Genomic DNA, 17,607 nt, shown 5'->3' on the forward strand with positions numbered 1-17,607 from the left:
TTCTATAGAATTTTAGAGAATTCTTGAGAATATAAGGAACAAAAGAATATGGAAGGATACAATTTTGAAAAATGCAGTGAAGTTGGAGATTTTTATAACGATTTTGGAGAATTCCAAAGAAATGTAAAAATCTTATAGGACCTTGGAGGGTGCTAAAGAATCGTTGGAAATCTTGCAGAATTAAAAAATTCTTAGAAGAGCCAGAGTGTCTTTAAAAAAATTAAACATTTTTAGAGGCCTAATTGTAAGAAATTCAATGAATAACGAGATTCCTATAATTTAAACAAGTCAAAAACATCGGGTAAATCTAAATATCCTAGAAAATCTATAAAAATATTAGAAAATTTTTAAAATGTTATATAGGATTTCAAAGAATGCCGGAAAATATTTGGACAATTCTAGGAGATCCTGTAAAATTTTTAGATTCTAAGAATTCCGTGTAGATCAAAGATTTTAGGAAGTCATAAAGAATCTTGGACTACTCTAGAAAACCCTTGAGGTAAGAAATTCCATGAAGTGAAAGAATTTTAGAGAATTTTTAAATAGTTGTAGAAAGTCATGCGCAAAGAACTTTATGGATTTTTAGAAGACTTTTGTTAAACAATTTAAAGATGTTTTGAGAATCAATTTTAAAGAATTTTAGAACAAAATATTGAATGTATAAACAAAGTCAAACCAAAAAATCGGGAAAATCTAATTGTCAGAAAAATCTTTAAAAAAATTTGATAAATTCTAAAATGATTCATAGGATTTCAAAAGGACACCGAATTCTAGGGGATTATAAAAAATGGGTTTGAGTTAGATTTTGGACAGACAGGGAATATTATCTTTCAGGAACTCAAAGAACTATTCAAATTTCTAAAAATCTTTTGGATAGTATTCTGTAGTAAACTACATAATTTTAGAGAATTTGGGAATCCAAAAAACAAACCAAACAGTCGAATATTGGAGTCCTTTAACTGAGACGATTCAAAGGATATAAAATTAGGAGAATCTTAAAAATCTGCAATAGAATTTTTGAGAAACTTGAAGATATCTAGAAAATTTTGAATTATAGTTTTAGTTCTTGAATGGATTGTAGGAAATTTTAACATATCTTGGACATATCCAAAAAAACGAGAGAATAGAGATATACATTTCGCAAAACTCGAGCAATTGGAACAAAGAGGGAACTTTGAAGAGTCTTAAACAATCCTTAAAGCCTGGAAATCTTAGGGATTATTATAAGTTTTAGAAAAACTGAGTGGATTCTCGAGGGTTTTATCGGAGGATTTATTATTCGTCATTTTTCTTGCAGAGAATTTACCGCTTCACAAAAGAGCAGTCTTAGAAATCAGCATGATTTGAATGGAATAAATTAAGATACCTGTAATTAATACCTGTCAATTTTTTGTTTTCAATTTCGAGTTTTTTAGAAATCGAAAAAATGATAAAAAACATAAATTTATAATGAAATGTCTGCTAATCTCGACGGAAAATAACAAATGCAAGTTTATTGTTGATTTTCCTATAATTTTGTGTCAATTTGATAAATGTTACAGTTCTTGCTTGACATCCCAAAGGAATTGCAGGAGTTTAAAAAAATTAGCATTGTGAACTTGCTCTGCTGAAGAAAAATAAGTTTTAGAGACCCCTTGAAAATTTAACAAACAATTTTAAAGAATATTTGGAAATGTATAAAATCGATCATAGCATACAGAATTTGAACAAACCAAAACATTCGCCCGAACACTAAGGGCCGGTTGCAGAAACACGGTTCAAATTTCGATTTGAACTAGTTCAATTGATCCAGTTCAAATTTTGAACTAGGGTTAACCTACCGTCGCGTTGCGCAAACAAAATTCACGTGAGGATTAATTGAACCGGTTCAAAACATTAAAACGGGAGATCTACCTTGTTTTATACGTCGATTTATTGTATTTCCCTGTGATTCCACGGTTGGCTACGCTGCTACTCTGTCAATTTCTGGGTTTCGCGCTTAAAAGTGAGGTTAAGAGATGTTATCTCTTGTGTAGAGCAGTTTGTTACAGTGATTAAGTTTTTGTTAATAAAAGTTATGGAGAAAGGGGTCAAAATTTCACCAATCTATCGCACCAGGAAATTCTGTTAGAAGGAAGAAACTTTGCTTCTCTGCCAGGCGTTCCCTTCTCGTTGTTGGCATTTTCACGTAGTTGTTTTTCAATAAGGCAAGATGATGTGTGACGCGTTTGATAATCCTGAAAACACTGCTCTTGTGGATACCTCCAAATGTATCGCCAAGAACTCCTTGAAATGTGCCCGTGGGCACACCCCGTGGGGTTCAAGATTTCTACCGATTTTATGTTGTAAAAGCATGACTGTAGCTTAGGAAAATCGAAACCTCGTTTTGAATAAAAAATTAAATAAAACATTATAAAATTTTGTATTACATAACCTTTAATAAACAATTATATTTTGAACTTATGGTTGATTAAAAACTGCACCAGAAACCACTGCGGTATTGCAAAATCAATTATTACGCATAAAATGTGAAAACTTAGCTTTTAATTTGTGTATTTTTGTAATTTGAAAATTCACAAATCCAGCTGTCACTTTTAACACCGGCTTATCCCACCTCTGAGCCTGGGTTAGTTTAACACCGTGCTAACTTGTATTTGAACCGCTCAAAAATGTTTGTGCAACGCAAAAATCATTTAAGCCTGGGTTAAGTCAGATTTGAACCGGTTCAAATTTTGAACCGCGTTTCTGCAACCGGCCCTAAGTGCAGAAAGCTAGAATTTGCCACATGAGAAACAAGTCTATAGAACATCTACGTTAAATAACCCCTTTGAAATCCAAGTTTTTTCTTACACGATTGGTAAAAGACTGACGCGAACTACTGAAAGATCTTCTACAACTACAATATTCATTTTCTTTTCCAGTCCTTCCGGTTGTACATTCTGGGGCAAGAAACCCTGGTCGCGAAAGAAGAAGATTTTATGGCAACTAGGAACGTTAGTCGGTGCTCCCGTAGGAATAGCGTTAGTCGCTGGAATCACAGTTCCTGCCATGATAATAGGTACGTTTATTTCTCCTCTTTACCATTGATACTAATTTTCTTGATTAGGAATTCCAGTGTGGGTGGGCAGAAAACTGTACACGAGATACAAGACGGCGAACAAACACAAACGTAATGCTGCCATAGTTGGAGGCGTAATAGCGTCGGTAAGTTCATTTTACACTATTTTTATACAGGGTGTCCCAGAACTCACGCCTAGCCGAAAAAGAGCGAATGCCGACAGCAATCAGGATGCCAAAAATGCAATTTGTTTTATCCCGATGTACATCAAAATTGAGAAATTGCTTAACGAAAATGACCAATCCCAGAAGCGAAAGCACACATCATATTAATGTTGCTAGGTTTCATAATTTAATCTTAAACAGGATAAATTGATTTGGTCTACTACATTTTTTTAACTGACGTCTAATGTCAATTTGACAAATGAAAACCACACAATGGCAAAAAAATGCGTTTTCTCGGAAACATTCTTGATACGGGGAAATGAGATTTTGCACAGGCCGTAGATATACAGCAGGTCGTGCCCTAAAGTAGTTTACGAATTATGGCCAAAAATTAAAAAAATGAAAAATTTTCATCGTTTGAGTCGTAATTTTTTTTCGCGAAAAAACGACTATCGAATTTTGGGCTTTTGAGAACATTTTACAACGTAAAATGAGCCGGGAAAAAGAATGGCGCAAACCGCATCTCAATATCTCAAATAGTTTCCAAGATATTTTAACTGTAAAAATTACGAAAAATTAGGAGAAATGAAATGGATTCTGCGTAAAATTCTGCGTGCAATGGTGTAAATAACTTAAGTTTACTCAAAAAAATACGCGAGATATCGATATCGGATATTTGGTATAGTTTTAGTGATAAATTTTCGCAAAAATTGCGTTTTGTATGTAGGTGATGTACCAATTTATCGAACATTTAAATAACCAAAGAAACCGTTCATAAACGCAACAACACTCTGGCGAATCTCAGTGTTAATCCCATCACTCTGACGTCACGCGCTCCAACAGACGTCTCACTTTATGAACACACCCCAGTTTCTGTCAACCCATTTTGCGTAGGAATTTAGTGTTTTTAGTGTATTTTGCAGCATAATTTGCTACCAACCTATATGTCAACTGTCGAAATCTCCCAATCTTTTACCGGATATACTATAACTGATGTTTTTAAGCACAGCGTTGTGCACTTCTCCTAATTGCTTGAAGCTTTGAAACTGCAATAAACGTGATTTACTGACCGCCGACGTTTCACCAACTTAACTGTTTTAGTAGAAGTTTATTATTATTATAATTACACTTCAAAAAGAAAAAAATATGGAAAAAGCGAGGTTCATCAAAAATGTGAGGTCCACCGAAAAGTGTGGGCCACTCATAATCATAAAACTTACACAACTATGGAGTTATAGTCTTGTGAGCCACCCTGTATTTTATATCGTGCCCACTTCGCCATAATTTCGCACAGCCTGCGTCATCTATTATTTATTTTTGTTTTGCTCGTAAAATCTCTGCCTTCTCCCGGGCCCAATTTTTCGCCTCCCCTTTCGACATGATTTAGCCGGTCTAGTCGCTCGTCCATTCAATTTTTCTTCGCGAATTGAATCTTTAACGGAAGAACATGCGAAATGACTTCCGCTAAACCGCACGTCCTCGTTCTTTTTGTTACTTCGGCGTTTCTTTATCGATCCACACATTGCATGTGTGGTAACTTTGTGACATCAGGGGTTGGATCCTGACCTACAGAATTGCATTTCTTGGAAAAAGAATTCACGAGAATTGGTGGTTCTGATAAGACTATTAAATGGGAATCTGTTCGGCTATTAGTAAGGCTTTGAGTTGGATTGGGAGCGAGAAGGATTTAATCGGGAAAGATGTCCGGATTGCGCTTTTCAAGGATTGAGAGGGAAAATCGACGGGGATTCGGAAGATGATAAAAAATCAACTTTATTGGGGTCAAAAAATATCCGGATGAGTTTGGTTTTACTTTATTGGAGTCATTTGTATAACGAGAGGACTAAGGGGTATTCTAAAATAACTATTACGGTACTCGTATCATAATAATAATTTAAGACGCAAGTTTAAAAAGTGATTATTGCATGCGTGGCTCACAACTTTTTATTTACTTCTAATTTATAATAGATATTTATTATACAAGGTCTGGCAACACTTGTGTCCACCCCCAAAATCGTCTTCAATTTTAAAGATAAAATTTTGAAAATTTGCATACTCTCACAGTTGACAAAGCTCTAGAAGCTGACGCAAAGATTTGTTTTTTATTACTAATGGTTTTAGCGTCGCGACACCTTAAAAATGTAATTTTTAGTTAATTGTGAGGGTTTGTGATATCAGCCTCTAATTTAATTTTTTTTAATATAAATGAGTTAAAAATATCTCAGTTGTCATTTTAGATTCAATGCAAATTGTCTTCTAAATTTGAGAAAAAAAATCTGTTTTATCAAGCAGCAATTCCATATGTCACGGGTGTGACAAAATGACAACATTTTTTTAATTTATTTACGACTAAGAGCTTTTTCAAGCAGAAGTACACTGTTATCAGGTAGGTTAAAGTGCTGCAAATTATCCAAATAAAATTTGTTAAGTAACGATTGCAGATAATAGAGCAGGAAATTAATTTGTGGTGTCACGGGTGTGACGCGTACAAATTAAATTTATTGTTTTTAATAACATTTTTCTATATTTCTGCGAATCACAAAAGTCAGATTCCTTCTCCTTTAGTACACAAATATATGAACTATAGGCACACATTTTAAGCCTCTTTGCAATTAGAATAACCAATTTTTAGAAATTTTTAGAAAACTGTAACGGGTGTGACATACATTTGTAACGGGCGTGACAAAGCAAAACTTGTTAAATAAACGTTGCTAAAAAATGAAAATAATGTAGCAGAAAGACTAATTTTATTAATGCTTGTAACATTTTGAACAAAGTAAGTTATATTTTACACAGGCGAAGGCGCCCACAGCCCCCAGTTTCGGTTTCACAAATTGGTCGAGTGTACTTATGTCCGCTAGACATACCTACATCCGCCTTAAACTAACTTCTTTATTTGGACAAAAATTTGGTATTGATTGCTTGAATATTTTTAATTAGTTGATTCAGATATTTTGACTTTGAATTCACCAGTATACAAAATATTTATATTATTAATTGATTTTTTGCTTTCAAGAAGAAATCCTTAGCAGAATTGTTGATTACCTTTCTGTGAACGATACGTTTATTTGTGCCTCCCATACCATCCAGAGTTTCTTTAACATGTGAGCATTTTAATAGGAGTTGTTAAAACCAACTGTGTGTACATGTTTAAGCCTTAAATCATCAAATTTGGAAAGTCCGATCTAACAATTGTCACACCCGTGACATTTATTTTCAGTATTTCTCTAATATATTTTTTAACTTTAATTAGTGCAAAAACTGCATTATCAGTTTGTTACTTTGTATAGAAATTTTCAAATTTTTAACTCCACAGATTTCAACCAGTTTTGCCAACTTTTGTTAAAATATTGTCACGGGTGTGACAAATTTTCTTAACAAAGTTTTAATTCAAAAATAAATTATGAAATTACTTTTTTAGGTATTCAGTATCTGATGTGTTAAGTAAATAGTTCAAACTGATTTGTCCACAAATTTTAAATTCTTAGAATTTATATTTTGAGTGAAAAAAAAAAGTGAAGTTAAGCGAAAAATTTAATTAAAATAAATGAACGAAAGTGTAGTTAAAAGAAGGTGGTTTTTTAAAGTATCAAGAAGCAAACAATTCAACCATTCATGGTTTTGGTTAATTTAAGATTGATATATTCAATTTTTAACAAAATTATGTTTGTGCAAGATTTTTTAGTTTTTAATGTGTCAGGTTCAGTTCGAGTGGAACTGCTGCAAGTTAGTTTCCAATTTTATTACGTCAAAATTGGGAACTACGTTTACACCCATCTGTCAACATCTTGTGTCAAAAATGACATCTATCCTTTGGTTTGCTTTAGATTGTAACAAAAGTCTTACTTGGTGAAATTGTCGTCTTGTCCATGTTAATTAATGATTTCTGGTGTCATAAAGTGCAACATGAACGTGTTAATCAAAATTAACCTTTATAAGTGTGAATGAAGTGCCTTGTGAAATTTTGGTGTAAACGTAGTTTGCCACTGCGCTGTCATAATTTTGAAAACTAACTTGATAAAACAGCGTTTTTTTCGCAAATTTTAAACACAGTTTGCATTAGATTTAAAATAAAAACTCAGATATTTGTATCAGTTATGTTGAAAAAAAAAAACTCAAAAATCGCTAAAAATTATACTTCTTAAGCGTCGCGACGCCCACCAAATCGTGATAAAAAACAAATTTTTGCGCCAGCTTCTAGAGCTTTGTCAACTATGAGCGTATGCAAAGTTTCAAAATTTTAACAAAAAGTGTGGCTAATAGGCAGAGTTCACGAAACGGCTACTTTTTGAACAAAAATCTTACGTGTTTCGTACAACGTTTTATCTACGATTGTTCGCCAACTTTATTGGTTTATTTCATGAAATAAAAGTTGCGATTAAGGCACTAGAATCGAACGCGTTCAATAAAGTATCAAAAAAACTTCACAACCGCTAGTCATGAAATCGCAAGAAAGTTTCCCCGCTTCGTACCCCAGCTGACTCCACTTTTCCTTCCTCTTTCGTTGTTTTTAACACCGTCATCAGTCCACTCACTCGCCATTTTTCCCTCATTAATTCCGCCATTATTCCCCAAAATCGATATAGGTAATTTCAACCGGAAAATTTTAATCATCCAAATGTATGACGCCTCAACACGTCCGGGAATATCATTTGACTTTTATATCGATTAGGGGCACTCCGACTGGATTAAATTGACCTTAATACGGATGTACGTCACGTACTTAGGTGTTAAAATTTGCATTTCTCTCTAGTTTTTTTCTGATGTAGTCGTAAATAAATGTAGCGATCGATCATCCGCAGCTCCGCAAGTTTTTTTTTTATATTCCTCCACGGCCACATCTTTTATCGTCTGAGTTGTTTTAAATAAGTAAGGATGTTTCTTTCTTGTGATGAATGGAAGCATTAATAAATCATTCGTCATTTCGAAATATTACTGGAGACGTGAGCCTTAAGGCGGATTCACCTGCAATGGATAAAATTGTCGTTTTTTGGATTATCGGCGATCTGGTAGGGAGCGGCAAGCGAAGCTGTTTACTGGAAAACACGTATGATGGATATGTTTTCATCGCGAAAAACAAGGGGGTTTGTCGGGGCTGGTAGAATTCTGAATTGGAAAAGAAAAAATCTTAATTTGGGTGCTCTTACTAAAACCTGAAATAAGTATTTGAAACAATTTACAAATTTCGCGTCTTTTAGATCTATAAAAAGATCACGTGCTAATCTAAATTTTGAGTTACTTTGATGTTGATGACCGTATGGACGAATTTTCAGTCGACAGCAAGAAAGCGAGGTTCACCAAAAAGTGAGGTCCACCGAGATGCGTGGGCCACATATAATTTTTGTAGTCTGTTTTGAAGAGAGCGAAACGCGACGGATTTTGGGTCGTGACTTCTCTTTGACCATTCTTTTTCCTCTGTCGAAAATACAGTTTCGTCTGAAAGGCGTTTGCAAATTTCGTCCCCTTCAGACTTTTGGCCTTTGCGTTGCTTTCCTTGTTCATTTCAAATTTATAACTGCGCTACTTGATATTTGGCATAGAAACGGGCAATTGAGCGTCGGCACTAACGCAAACAAATCTCGACGACGAAACCGAAAAGAAAATTTAACATTTTATAACAACGTGTGCGATGTACGTCTATGATTATTATTACACAACACGTTGTAAAAATATAAATATTGTTTACAGTTGCGTTTACGCTTTTAAAAATTGGTCTGAGCAACGGAGATTAATTAAATAACAGAACCGTACTCTGAATTTCTCGAAACAGTCGTAGGCGAACCAACGGAAAAAGTATTCGGGGACTGGATTAAAATCCATCGATTTTTGAGGGCCACCTAGTAGGAAACTTATAAAACTTGTGTTGTAATATAGTACAGTCGACAGCAAACAATTGACGTGTTGTATGCAAACCACCAAGTATGTCAATACATGTCAAAACAGTGACATTGACGACCAAATATTTTGTTCGCGACTGTCGATATGCCCGATTTTCAGTTTTTTTTGTCAAAGCGAGAAGTTGCGCGATTGAGATATCGAAATTCTGAATCTAAAAGCGAATGAAAAGACCAAATTCTTAAAACCGTCCACTGCTTATGATTGTTGAAAACCTAAAAAAATGGAAAAATTTAGACTCACAAAGGAATTCTAGAAATTCTAGAGATTCTAGACTTAAGAGTTCATCAGATTAGAAAAATTCAGTTTCTTCAGAACATTCTATGGGACCTTTAAAATCAGATTTCGGAATTCTTGAATATTCTTAACAAAATTAAAGAATTCAAAGGATTTTAAAAGAAATTGTTGAGATCCGAAAAAGGAAAAAATTGAATCATAGAAATTCTCCCAATTCTAGAAAAATATAGAGCGTAAAAAATAATTGAAAAACCGAAAATTTAGTAATTACGAATTTTAGGGGATCTAGAAATGATAGATATTTATAACGGGTGAGCAGAATAAAACGTGATCAAACCAGGCAGTGCGTGTGTCGCGCATACCTTCATACGTTCAGTAACAAAACCTAACTCGAAAATTTCTTCAAATTGCAGAAGAATCTTTTACTGACGTAGGAATCTTTTAGAAATAAACGAATTCAAAGAATTTAGGCAAACCAAGGAATGCGTGGAATACAAAGAGAGATTGGATCTTAAACAATGCCAAACAATTTACAATTCTAGAATACCGATAAAAATTGTAGGGAATGCCGAAGGATTCTTTAAGAAATGTTGCCTTAACCTCTTTGAGAATTGTGGTAAATCCTATCAAAGGGAATTGGAAAAGTTGAAATTTACAAAACAAAAAGAATTCTGTAAAGCATTTCTGCTCAGTTCTTGAAAATTAGAAGAAATTCTAGCGTCTTTAACTTCAATCAAAGAATTGTTATAAATTTGTAGGAGAATTCTACAAAACCAACTTGAAGAAATATGAAGAAAGGGAAGGTGCGTGTTGAGTTTTGTGAATTTGTGAGGCTCATTATTTTGACGTCTTCGTTGAAATTTTTGTCATTAGTGGGATCTTTTAAGATCGCTAATTAAAAAAAAAATTGCTTTAAATGAAGTTGCTTATTATGTGTATAATGTGTTGCCTATGCATATTTTTTTTTGGGCGTAACACTGTATTTTCCAACCACACACTTTAACGTAAAATAAAGGAAGATTTGTATATTATTCTAATTATAAATAAAATAATTGCACTTTTTTCACCATTTTAGGACACACTGTACATAACATTATTGATCAAACTTTTAAAAGAAATAAACCTGATGATTACAATTGATCGTCATTTTCGTTATTTATTTGTTATTTTGACATTGCAATCGGAATTTTTAACCCAAAGAAGTTGTAGCTTCGCAAATAAAAAGCAACAATTTGAAGATCATTGAAACAACACCACTAATTTTTATTTAAATATTTATTTGTAATTCTTTGAAGCAGACATTTCCTTTTCATTATTGACCAGAATGTCGCACGGCAATACAAAATACGCAAATTGTCGTCTCATTCGAACCTACTACAAATCATACCTTAAGAAAGCAATATCAAAATCCTAAGAAAAAAATTGGCACGGAAACCACTCGAAGCATTAATTTTTCCACAAGCGTTGTCACTAGCCGGTTTCGCGCTTCGTTAGCGCGTTTTCGTTATTTTTTGGCCACCTCAGCGCTGAGCAGTCCATCATCGTGAAGATCTTGAAGAAGAGCCAGAAGGCGTTCTTCCATTTGTGCATTTCCAAGAGCCAGATCCACTGAGCCGATGCACAGTAGAAGAGCCAGGAGTTGGGATCTTTTGTAGTCTTCGCTCAGTTGGTTTCGGTTGTATCCGAGCTCTTCTTCGACGTCGAGTTGCAGTCGACGGCAGGTGTCGGTGAGGTTGAGCCAGTAGCCATCGAGGAGCTTCTCTGTGTGGAGGCGTCGCAGCTCCGCAGGGACCGAGCTGATCAGAAGAAGTGCAAGGTCGTTTGTCGCTCTACTGTACGTCACCATTTGCCAGTCTAGGATAGCGCAAGAACTCGAGGTTTCGTCTTCACGGAACATGAGGTTGTTGCACCAGAAGTCGGTGTGGGTGATCAACGCCATGGGTTCTTCGGGTGAGAGGAGGTTTTCGATGATGTCTTTAGTGTGTGGCCGGAGATTGTTTAAAGACGTGAGGACGTCCTCCAGACCTGGACGTCGTTCCAAGAACTGGGAGAGTTGGGGGAGACCCCGTTCGACGAGTTGTTGGTAGGAATCCGAGGCTCTCGTCGTCTGGAACAAGAAAGGGTAGCGTTCCTCCAAAGGCTTTCCTTCTTTGATTTTGAGGGACAAACTCAAGCCGTGGAATCTGGCGATGGCGTCCACTGCAGCCATCGTCTGTCTTAGAGTCAACCCTCTGGAGAAGTCGGCGCTAACGAAACCAGTCGGTTTGATGTTTTCGAGTACTAGGACGGATTCAGGAGGAGTCGGCTCCGGGTCGTTGCTTCCTGCAGAATAATGCGCGTAGTAACACTTCGGAATGGGGAGACGTATTTCGGCGTCCTCGGGGAGGAACGCCTCCAAGTCGGGGACAACCTAAACAAAACCCGTTGAAATCAACATCATCCTCACGTCTCCACCACTTACTTGAGTGTAGAATTTAATCTCGCGCAAATCAAACTGCGCTTCCGTGACGAAGAACCTGCTGAAAGGGTCCTGGGGCAGCAGCTTGATGATGAAGCTAAGATTGTGCGTTTCGTTCTCATCTCTGAGATGGTATTTCACCGCGACGGCGAGAATATCACTAAGGACGCTCTCCCCGGCGTCACATCCAGGTTTCACGGTGAAGTTGACGACAGCGATGCTGGCAGTATCAGCTAGATCTTTGTGGTGGTGGCGTAACACCGCCTGTAGCCACTCTTCGGTGACGGGCCAGTCGGCGGCGCTGCTCGTCTCTTCTTCGCTTTCGGACATGATGATGCCGTTTACATTGTCGGGATACGACTGACTACGACCGAATTGTGTAGTGGAGGCGGCGCGGCGGCGGCAAGGGCGTGGGCGGGATCGATCGGTCGCGAAAAAGAGTGGGAAGTTTGAGTGCACGGGACTTACATGGCCGGGAACATGGGGCGGGTGCAGCGAGCGAAGGGAACTCATGGCTAATTGAGTCATGCTAATTCGCAACAAACACGTGAGCTACGAAAGGATTTTTTTGAAGTCGTGCATTAATGGGGTTCTTTAATCAACGATTTTAATACAGAACCTCAAACTGTTGAACCAACAGATTTTTGATCGGAAAATATTGTACAGTGACGAGCAAAAAATGTGGGTTTTGTCATTGTGAAGCGGGTTAAATATTAATATTTTTTCTGTTCACTGGCGATTCTGATAAATTAATGTACTCTATTAATCAACGATTTCAGTAGAACTAAACTTAATAATGTACCTATTTATTAATACATAATATTGTTTGAGAACTCGCGGATGTCATTAATCAACGATTTTAATATACGCTACTAGTCTTATTACTTTGTCAACTTTAAGTTTCTCGGAGCGTTTAAATATCACTTTTGATCGATTTCAATCTGCAGTGACGGTCAAAAGAAGTGGCTCGAGTTTTCTTAAATGTCACCTTTAAATTTCTCGGTTCTTTTAAATATAACTTTTTTAGGCGACTTAAACCAAAAATGGAATTTTTAGGCCTCAAAAGCGGCCTAAAAGTAAGTCTTTTCTTTCGCAAACATTTTTGGCCGATCTATGGTGGCGCCATCTATCCATAGTTTTGCATATTACATCAAGATACCGATATTACCCTCAATTTTATAATTATTTGGGAAAAATCTAATCGACAAACTTCTGCAAAGTGCAACAAAGACGTGCGGAATTATTGCAAATGAACTTGTCTAGCAGTGCTTCTGCAACAACATTAAAAAACACATTAAACCTAATTCATACAAATTGTGAAGCTACACGTGCTGAAACTGCAAATGTAAATAAAGAAAATATGAACTTTTCTGAAGGATTCATAAATATTTACAATTATTCAGTTGTTATAATTGATTAAATCAATAAATCATGAATAAAAATTAATTAACTTGTAAATTAAATGATGTCGCCTAAAAAATCGTGTGTGTATCACAGCCAAAAAGTGCCATTTTGCCCTCGACTATCGCCTCGGCCATTAATAAAAGGCTCGGTCAAAAATGAGACACTTTTTGGCCTTGGTACACAAATAACTATTTTAGACCGCCGTCCTTTTTTGACGTTTTTGTCAACCTTTATTGTCATTGTGACTGACATACAAAGTAAATTTCTGACACTTGCTGTGCCGTTTATAAATTTTAGGGTATAAAGACAAAGGACAGTTTAGAATTTAAGAGGTTAGAATGTTTTATTTCCAAAATAGTTACTAGGAGAGCAACCTTAAAGAGTAAAAGTCACTAGAGCAGATTTTTTTTTATTTTTGAAATTTTGTTCACCTAAAAAATAGTGTGGACCACACGTCCGAAAATGCTTTTGGAAGTCATCGTGTTACTACGACTCGGCTTTGTCTCGTCTTCCCAATTTCACTCAGTCTTCCAACAGAGCATTTTTCGGCCTTGTGATCCAAATTACTATTGATCGATTTCAACATGCTGACGGACAAAAAAACGTGGCGATTTATTTAAGTGCAGTCGAGGGCAAAATTTTTTGGCTCAAATGGACATTTATTGGTTATAAGTTATAAGTGTGTACAAAGCCGGTGGGTAAAGTATAAAAGAATGATATTGACAACCAAACATTTTTACTCGCGACAGTATCAACATAACTACGAGCATTAAGTTCCGCTTTACACAACTGAATTTTTGAAAAATATGTATATTCCACGATTTGCCCAGTTTTCTTGCCCGTCACTGTAACCTACTTTTGGACAATTACTAATTAGAAATATCTACCTAGCTTTTATTAATCGTTTATCACTGCTAATTTTGATTGAGAATTTATGCATTAACGGACCGTATTATTCAACGATTTTTATAGAATCAAATAAACAGACATAATAGATTATTTCCTTGCTTGTTTCTTAAACTTCTACTTATTTCTGTGATTATTAACATTCTTCAATTAATTTCATTAATAAATTATCGAATCATTAATGCACGATTTTGTTTGAGAAGTCCTGGGCGCCATTAATCAACGATTTTAATATGTATACTCATCTAGCTCAAGTGTCAAATTTTATTTTGTCGGTGATTTCGATCGGTTTTATTTTTGCCATTGTGATACGGGTAAAAAATCATTTAGTAATATAAAATATGTAGTAAAGTCTCATTATAGTTCATCGTTTTGAGAAATAATAAATTGAGCCTATTAATCAACGACGTTAGTAAAACTAAACAGACAAAACTTTTTTTTAACATTTGTGATCGATTTTGCATATACTTTCATTCTGATCTCTAAAAGTATTAAATTTGATTATCACTTTTAATCAATTTCTATAGCTACACTTCGGCTCAAAAGGATTTGCCCACCAACATTTTTTTAGTAACTAATTTCTTTCTTCCGCTTTGTTTGGCGATTTTTGTTTTCATGTTTATGTACTTCATTGTTGCTAACAGCAATTTTTTTCTTTTCTTGATGTTTTTGAAAATATCAATTTTTTTATTTTTTTAATATTCTTTTAGAAATTTTGATAAAATTATCGTTTCACATATTTTCATAATCCATCAGCCTATAAATGCAAAAACCAAAGTGTTAATTGACGTCCACCGTTTTTTTAATATCGTGAAGGTGTTTGACAACAAAACTTCTTTAATTTGTGGTTGCGGAAGTTTATTATTGCTCTTCAGGTTTTTTTCTAAAAATTAGTGACAGTTTTGTACAAAAATGGTGAAAGTTAAATTAGGTGTGGAAACGCGTGCAATGATTATGGCTTACGACAGAATCAGCAGAAATTACCGCGAAATCGCAATAGAATTAATAAAATTTTTAAGTGGGCAAATATTTTTGAGCGGTAGTGTATATGTACAGTGACGGACAAAAAAGTTAGACGTGTGTTCGAAAATTTTTTAGCGTTGTGATACAGGTCAAAAATTAATACAATTGACTGCAATTTTCGTCGTGCAATTGATTTTTCTAAGTTATCTTGTATACAAACTTTATGGTTAAGTGTCTAAAGAATGACATTGGCGATCAAAATTTTTTATTCGCGACAGTACTAGTCGAAACTAATCCTAATTACAACGGGTAATTCAGTCGTACAACCAATTTGTAGTTTCGTTAAAGAAAGTTTGTTTGTTTTTTTAAGACCCGTTTTACACAACTAAAAATTTGAAAAATGATCCTTTTTTTCCGGCCCGTAACTGTAACTAACTTAGTTTTTATTAGCAATCTCAAAAATAATTAGCTTTTATTACAGTCAAATCTTACATTTATAAATCTTATCAATAAACGATTTAATGGTATCAGCTTTTGATCGATTTTAAATTTTGTATCTCATTAATTGCTTTCATCAACATACTTATTTCTTGCATTACGAACAAAAGTTTCATCAATTAATTATTCATTAATCGAGTTATTAATGCACAATTTAGTTGTGAAGTCGTGGAGGTTATTAATCAACGATTTTAATATAGATGACTTACGTATTACTTAAATGGCATTTAAACTTTTCCGTGTTTTTGAATATCAATATGTTTTTTCCATTGTAATCCTGCGTTACACAACAAACACTTCATCCACGATTGTTACTTTTTTTTTCCTCCGCCACTGTAACTAACCGACAGAGCAACTGTTTAATTTCGTTTTTTTTGCAGGTGATGATCTCGCCAATCCTGGCGGGTCTGGCCGTCGGCATCGGCGTCCCCATCCTCCTCTTCTACGTCTACGGCGTCGTCCCCGTCTCCTTGTGTCGTTCAGGCGGTTGTGGGGGCGCCTCGTCTTCCGACGACTCCGCCATCGTGACCACCCGCGGCGACACCTCTTCCATGGACGCCGTCAGCGCAAAAATGGCGAACCCTTCCATAGACGACGCCTCTTTGTCTCTAGCAAGCGGCAGCCAAGTCCTCCGTGACATGGACCGGGAGTCTTCCAGTACCGTAGCTTTAGCAGGAAGCGTCGGCGGCGCCACCAGCCACAGATTGGAAGTCCAAGCCGACTTGGCCTCAGCTCAGCGCTTCAGCATCAGCAGTTTATCGGAGTCGACGGCTGATGACGGGGCGGCATCCACGAGGGCGCTCGCAGGGTCGATGTTGAATTATAAAGTACGTGGTCTCTGGAGGTTCGCACGAACGTGAATTTACGGTTTTTTTTGCAGAGTAATGGCAGCGACTCGTGCAGCTGCGTCACGACCGAAGACTGCGCTTCTGAGCGTGTTCGTTTCGACGACAACGTCAGCTTCATGGCTTCTCAGGCGGAGAAGACGAGTATTGGCAGCAGCTGTAGCTTTAGAGCGCGATGTGCGACAACGAAGCCGACTTTGTCGAGATCGGACCGCGTTTCCGATACGTTGAGCAACGACAGTATCTACATTGACATGGCAGCGGCTGATGAGAAGCCTCGGAAGAGCCAAGCTGCCATTTTAAGGAGTCAGTTTTTCCAAGATAACAAGAGTTCTGATGAGAAGACCATCATTGAAGTCTCGAATGAAACGTTGGACAAGCAAACGGGACCCGATGGGAAGCAGATAAAGACCGAAAGTTCCAAGTTATAGTCGAGTTTAGAATTTTTGGAAGACTGATGATATGATTAATTTATTTTATCGTTCTATTGGCTTAAGAATTGTATGTTGCAACTATTGTATTATCGGTTTTTATATCTTCCTTCTAATATGGTGAACGAGGGATTTAAAGGATTATTTTAATGGATGTACATAAGGATGAATGTAAATACTTCAGTTCAACTTTGTGTTCACAGATATTATTGCCTTGTCTTTAAACATGTTAAAACGTAGCAACACCATCAGGATCATTTAAGAGTAGAAGTTTTTAGGAGGTAAATTTACTTCGTTTTTTGTAATAAGCCTTTTTTACATTTGGCTATTTTTTGTACCGTTCGAGTTCATGGTGTGATTACGTTTTTATGTAAAAAATCAAATAAAGCATTTAAAGTGAGAATTGTAGTTTCATGAGCAGAGGCGGATTCAGGCCAGTTAGGGCCCTTAAAAAAATGAATAAATACTACTAATATTTTCACCTTCTTCATAGATCGTCTTGAAAGTTTGAAATTTCTCTAAATTGTAAATCTTTGGAGTATTCTGGGTTTTCTACATTTATCTTCAGATTCTCTTTCGATTTTCCCTGTTCCTGATCTGCCTATAATTTTTTTGAGATTCTTTTTAGTTTCTAGTTTTACCTTGATTATTTTTTTTACATTTTAATTTTATTTTTAGATTTTCGTTAAGTTCTAAGGGGTCAATTCTAATTCAGTGCCGCAAATCGGTTACGCAGCGTCAAAGTTGCCCCACTGTCAAAATAAAATGA

The 17,607-nt window shown here is 35.9% G+C and overlaps 2 protein-coding genes across 5 annotated transcripts in view; one reads left to right on the plus strand and one right to left on the minus strand.

Annotated features, from left to right (window-relative positions):
- Positions 1–17,241, plus strand: part of LOC148176237 (E3 ubiquitin-protein ligase RNF19A-like) — a 41,776-nt gene extending 24,535 nt beyond the window's left edge. For all 4 annotated transcript variants that reach the window (XM_088033912.1, XM_088033916.1, XM_088033914.1 and 1 more), the window contains exons 8-11: positions 2,901–3,037; positions 3,086–3,183; positions 15,943–16,389; positions 16,443–17,241. In XM_088033912.1, the coding sequence (XP_087890038.1) occupies positions 2,901–3,037; positions 3,086–3,183; positions 15,943–16,389; positions 16,443–16,838 (1,078 nt within the window). In that variant the 3' untranslated portion in view covers positions 16,839–17,241. The remainder of the gene's footprint in view (positions 1–2,900; positions 3,038–3,085; positions 3,184–15,942; positions 16,390–16,442) is intronic.
- On the minus strand, positions 10,591–12,179 carry LOC148176238 (uncharacterized). The gene is made up of 2 exons (XM_088033997.1): positions 11,795–12,179; positions 10,591–11,743 (listed from the first exon to the last, which is right to left on the minus strand). The coding sequence occupies exons 1-2, from the start codon at positions 12,119–12,121 to the stop codon at positions 10,838–10,840; spliced, it is 1,233 nt and encodes a 410-aa protein (XP_087890123.1). The 5' UTR covers positions 12,122–12,179; the 3' UTR covers positions 10,591–10,837.
- Positions 17,242–17,607: the final 366 nt, after the last annotated feature.

This window comes from Gnatocerus cornutus, chromosome 4 (genome assembly GCF_029298725.1).
Source record: "Gnatocerus cornutus isolate USDA-ARS CGAHR chromosome 4, icGnaCorn1.1, whole genome shotgun sequence".
Lineage (NCBI taxonomy): Eukaryota > Metazoa > Arthropoda > Insecta > Coleoptera > Tenebrionidae > Gnatocerus > Gnatocerus cornutus.

What these genes read in the sequence shown, in the direction of transcription:
- LOC148176238 (XM_088033997.1), bottom strand. Translation starts at nt 12,121, where the DNA reads ATGTCCGAAAGCGAAGAAGAGACGAGCAGCGCCGCCGACTGGCCCGTC. An exon ending in AGATTAAATTCTACACTCAA is followed by an intron (nt 11,744 to 11,794) that starts GTAAGTGGTGGA and finishes GGTTTTGTTTAG; the next exon opens with GTTGTCCCCGACTTGGAGGC.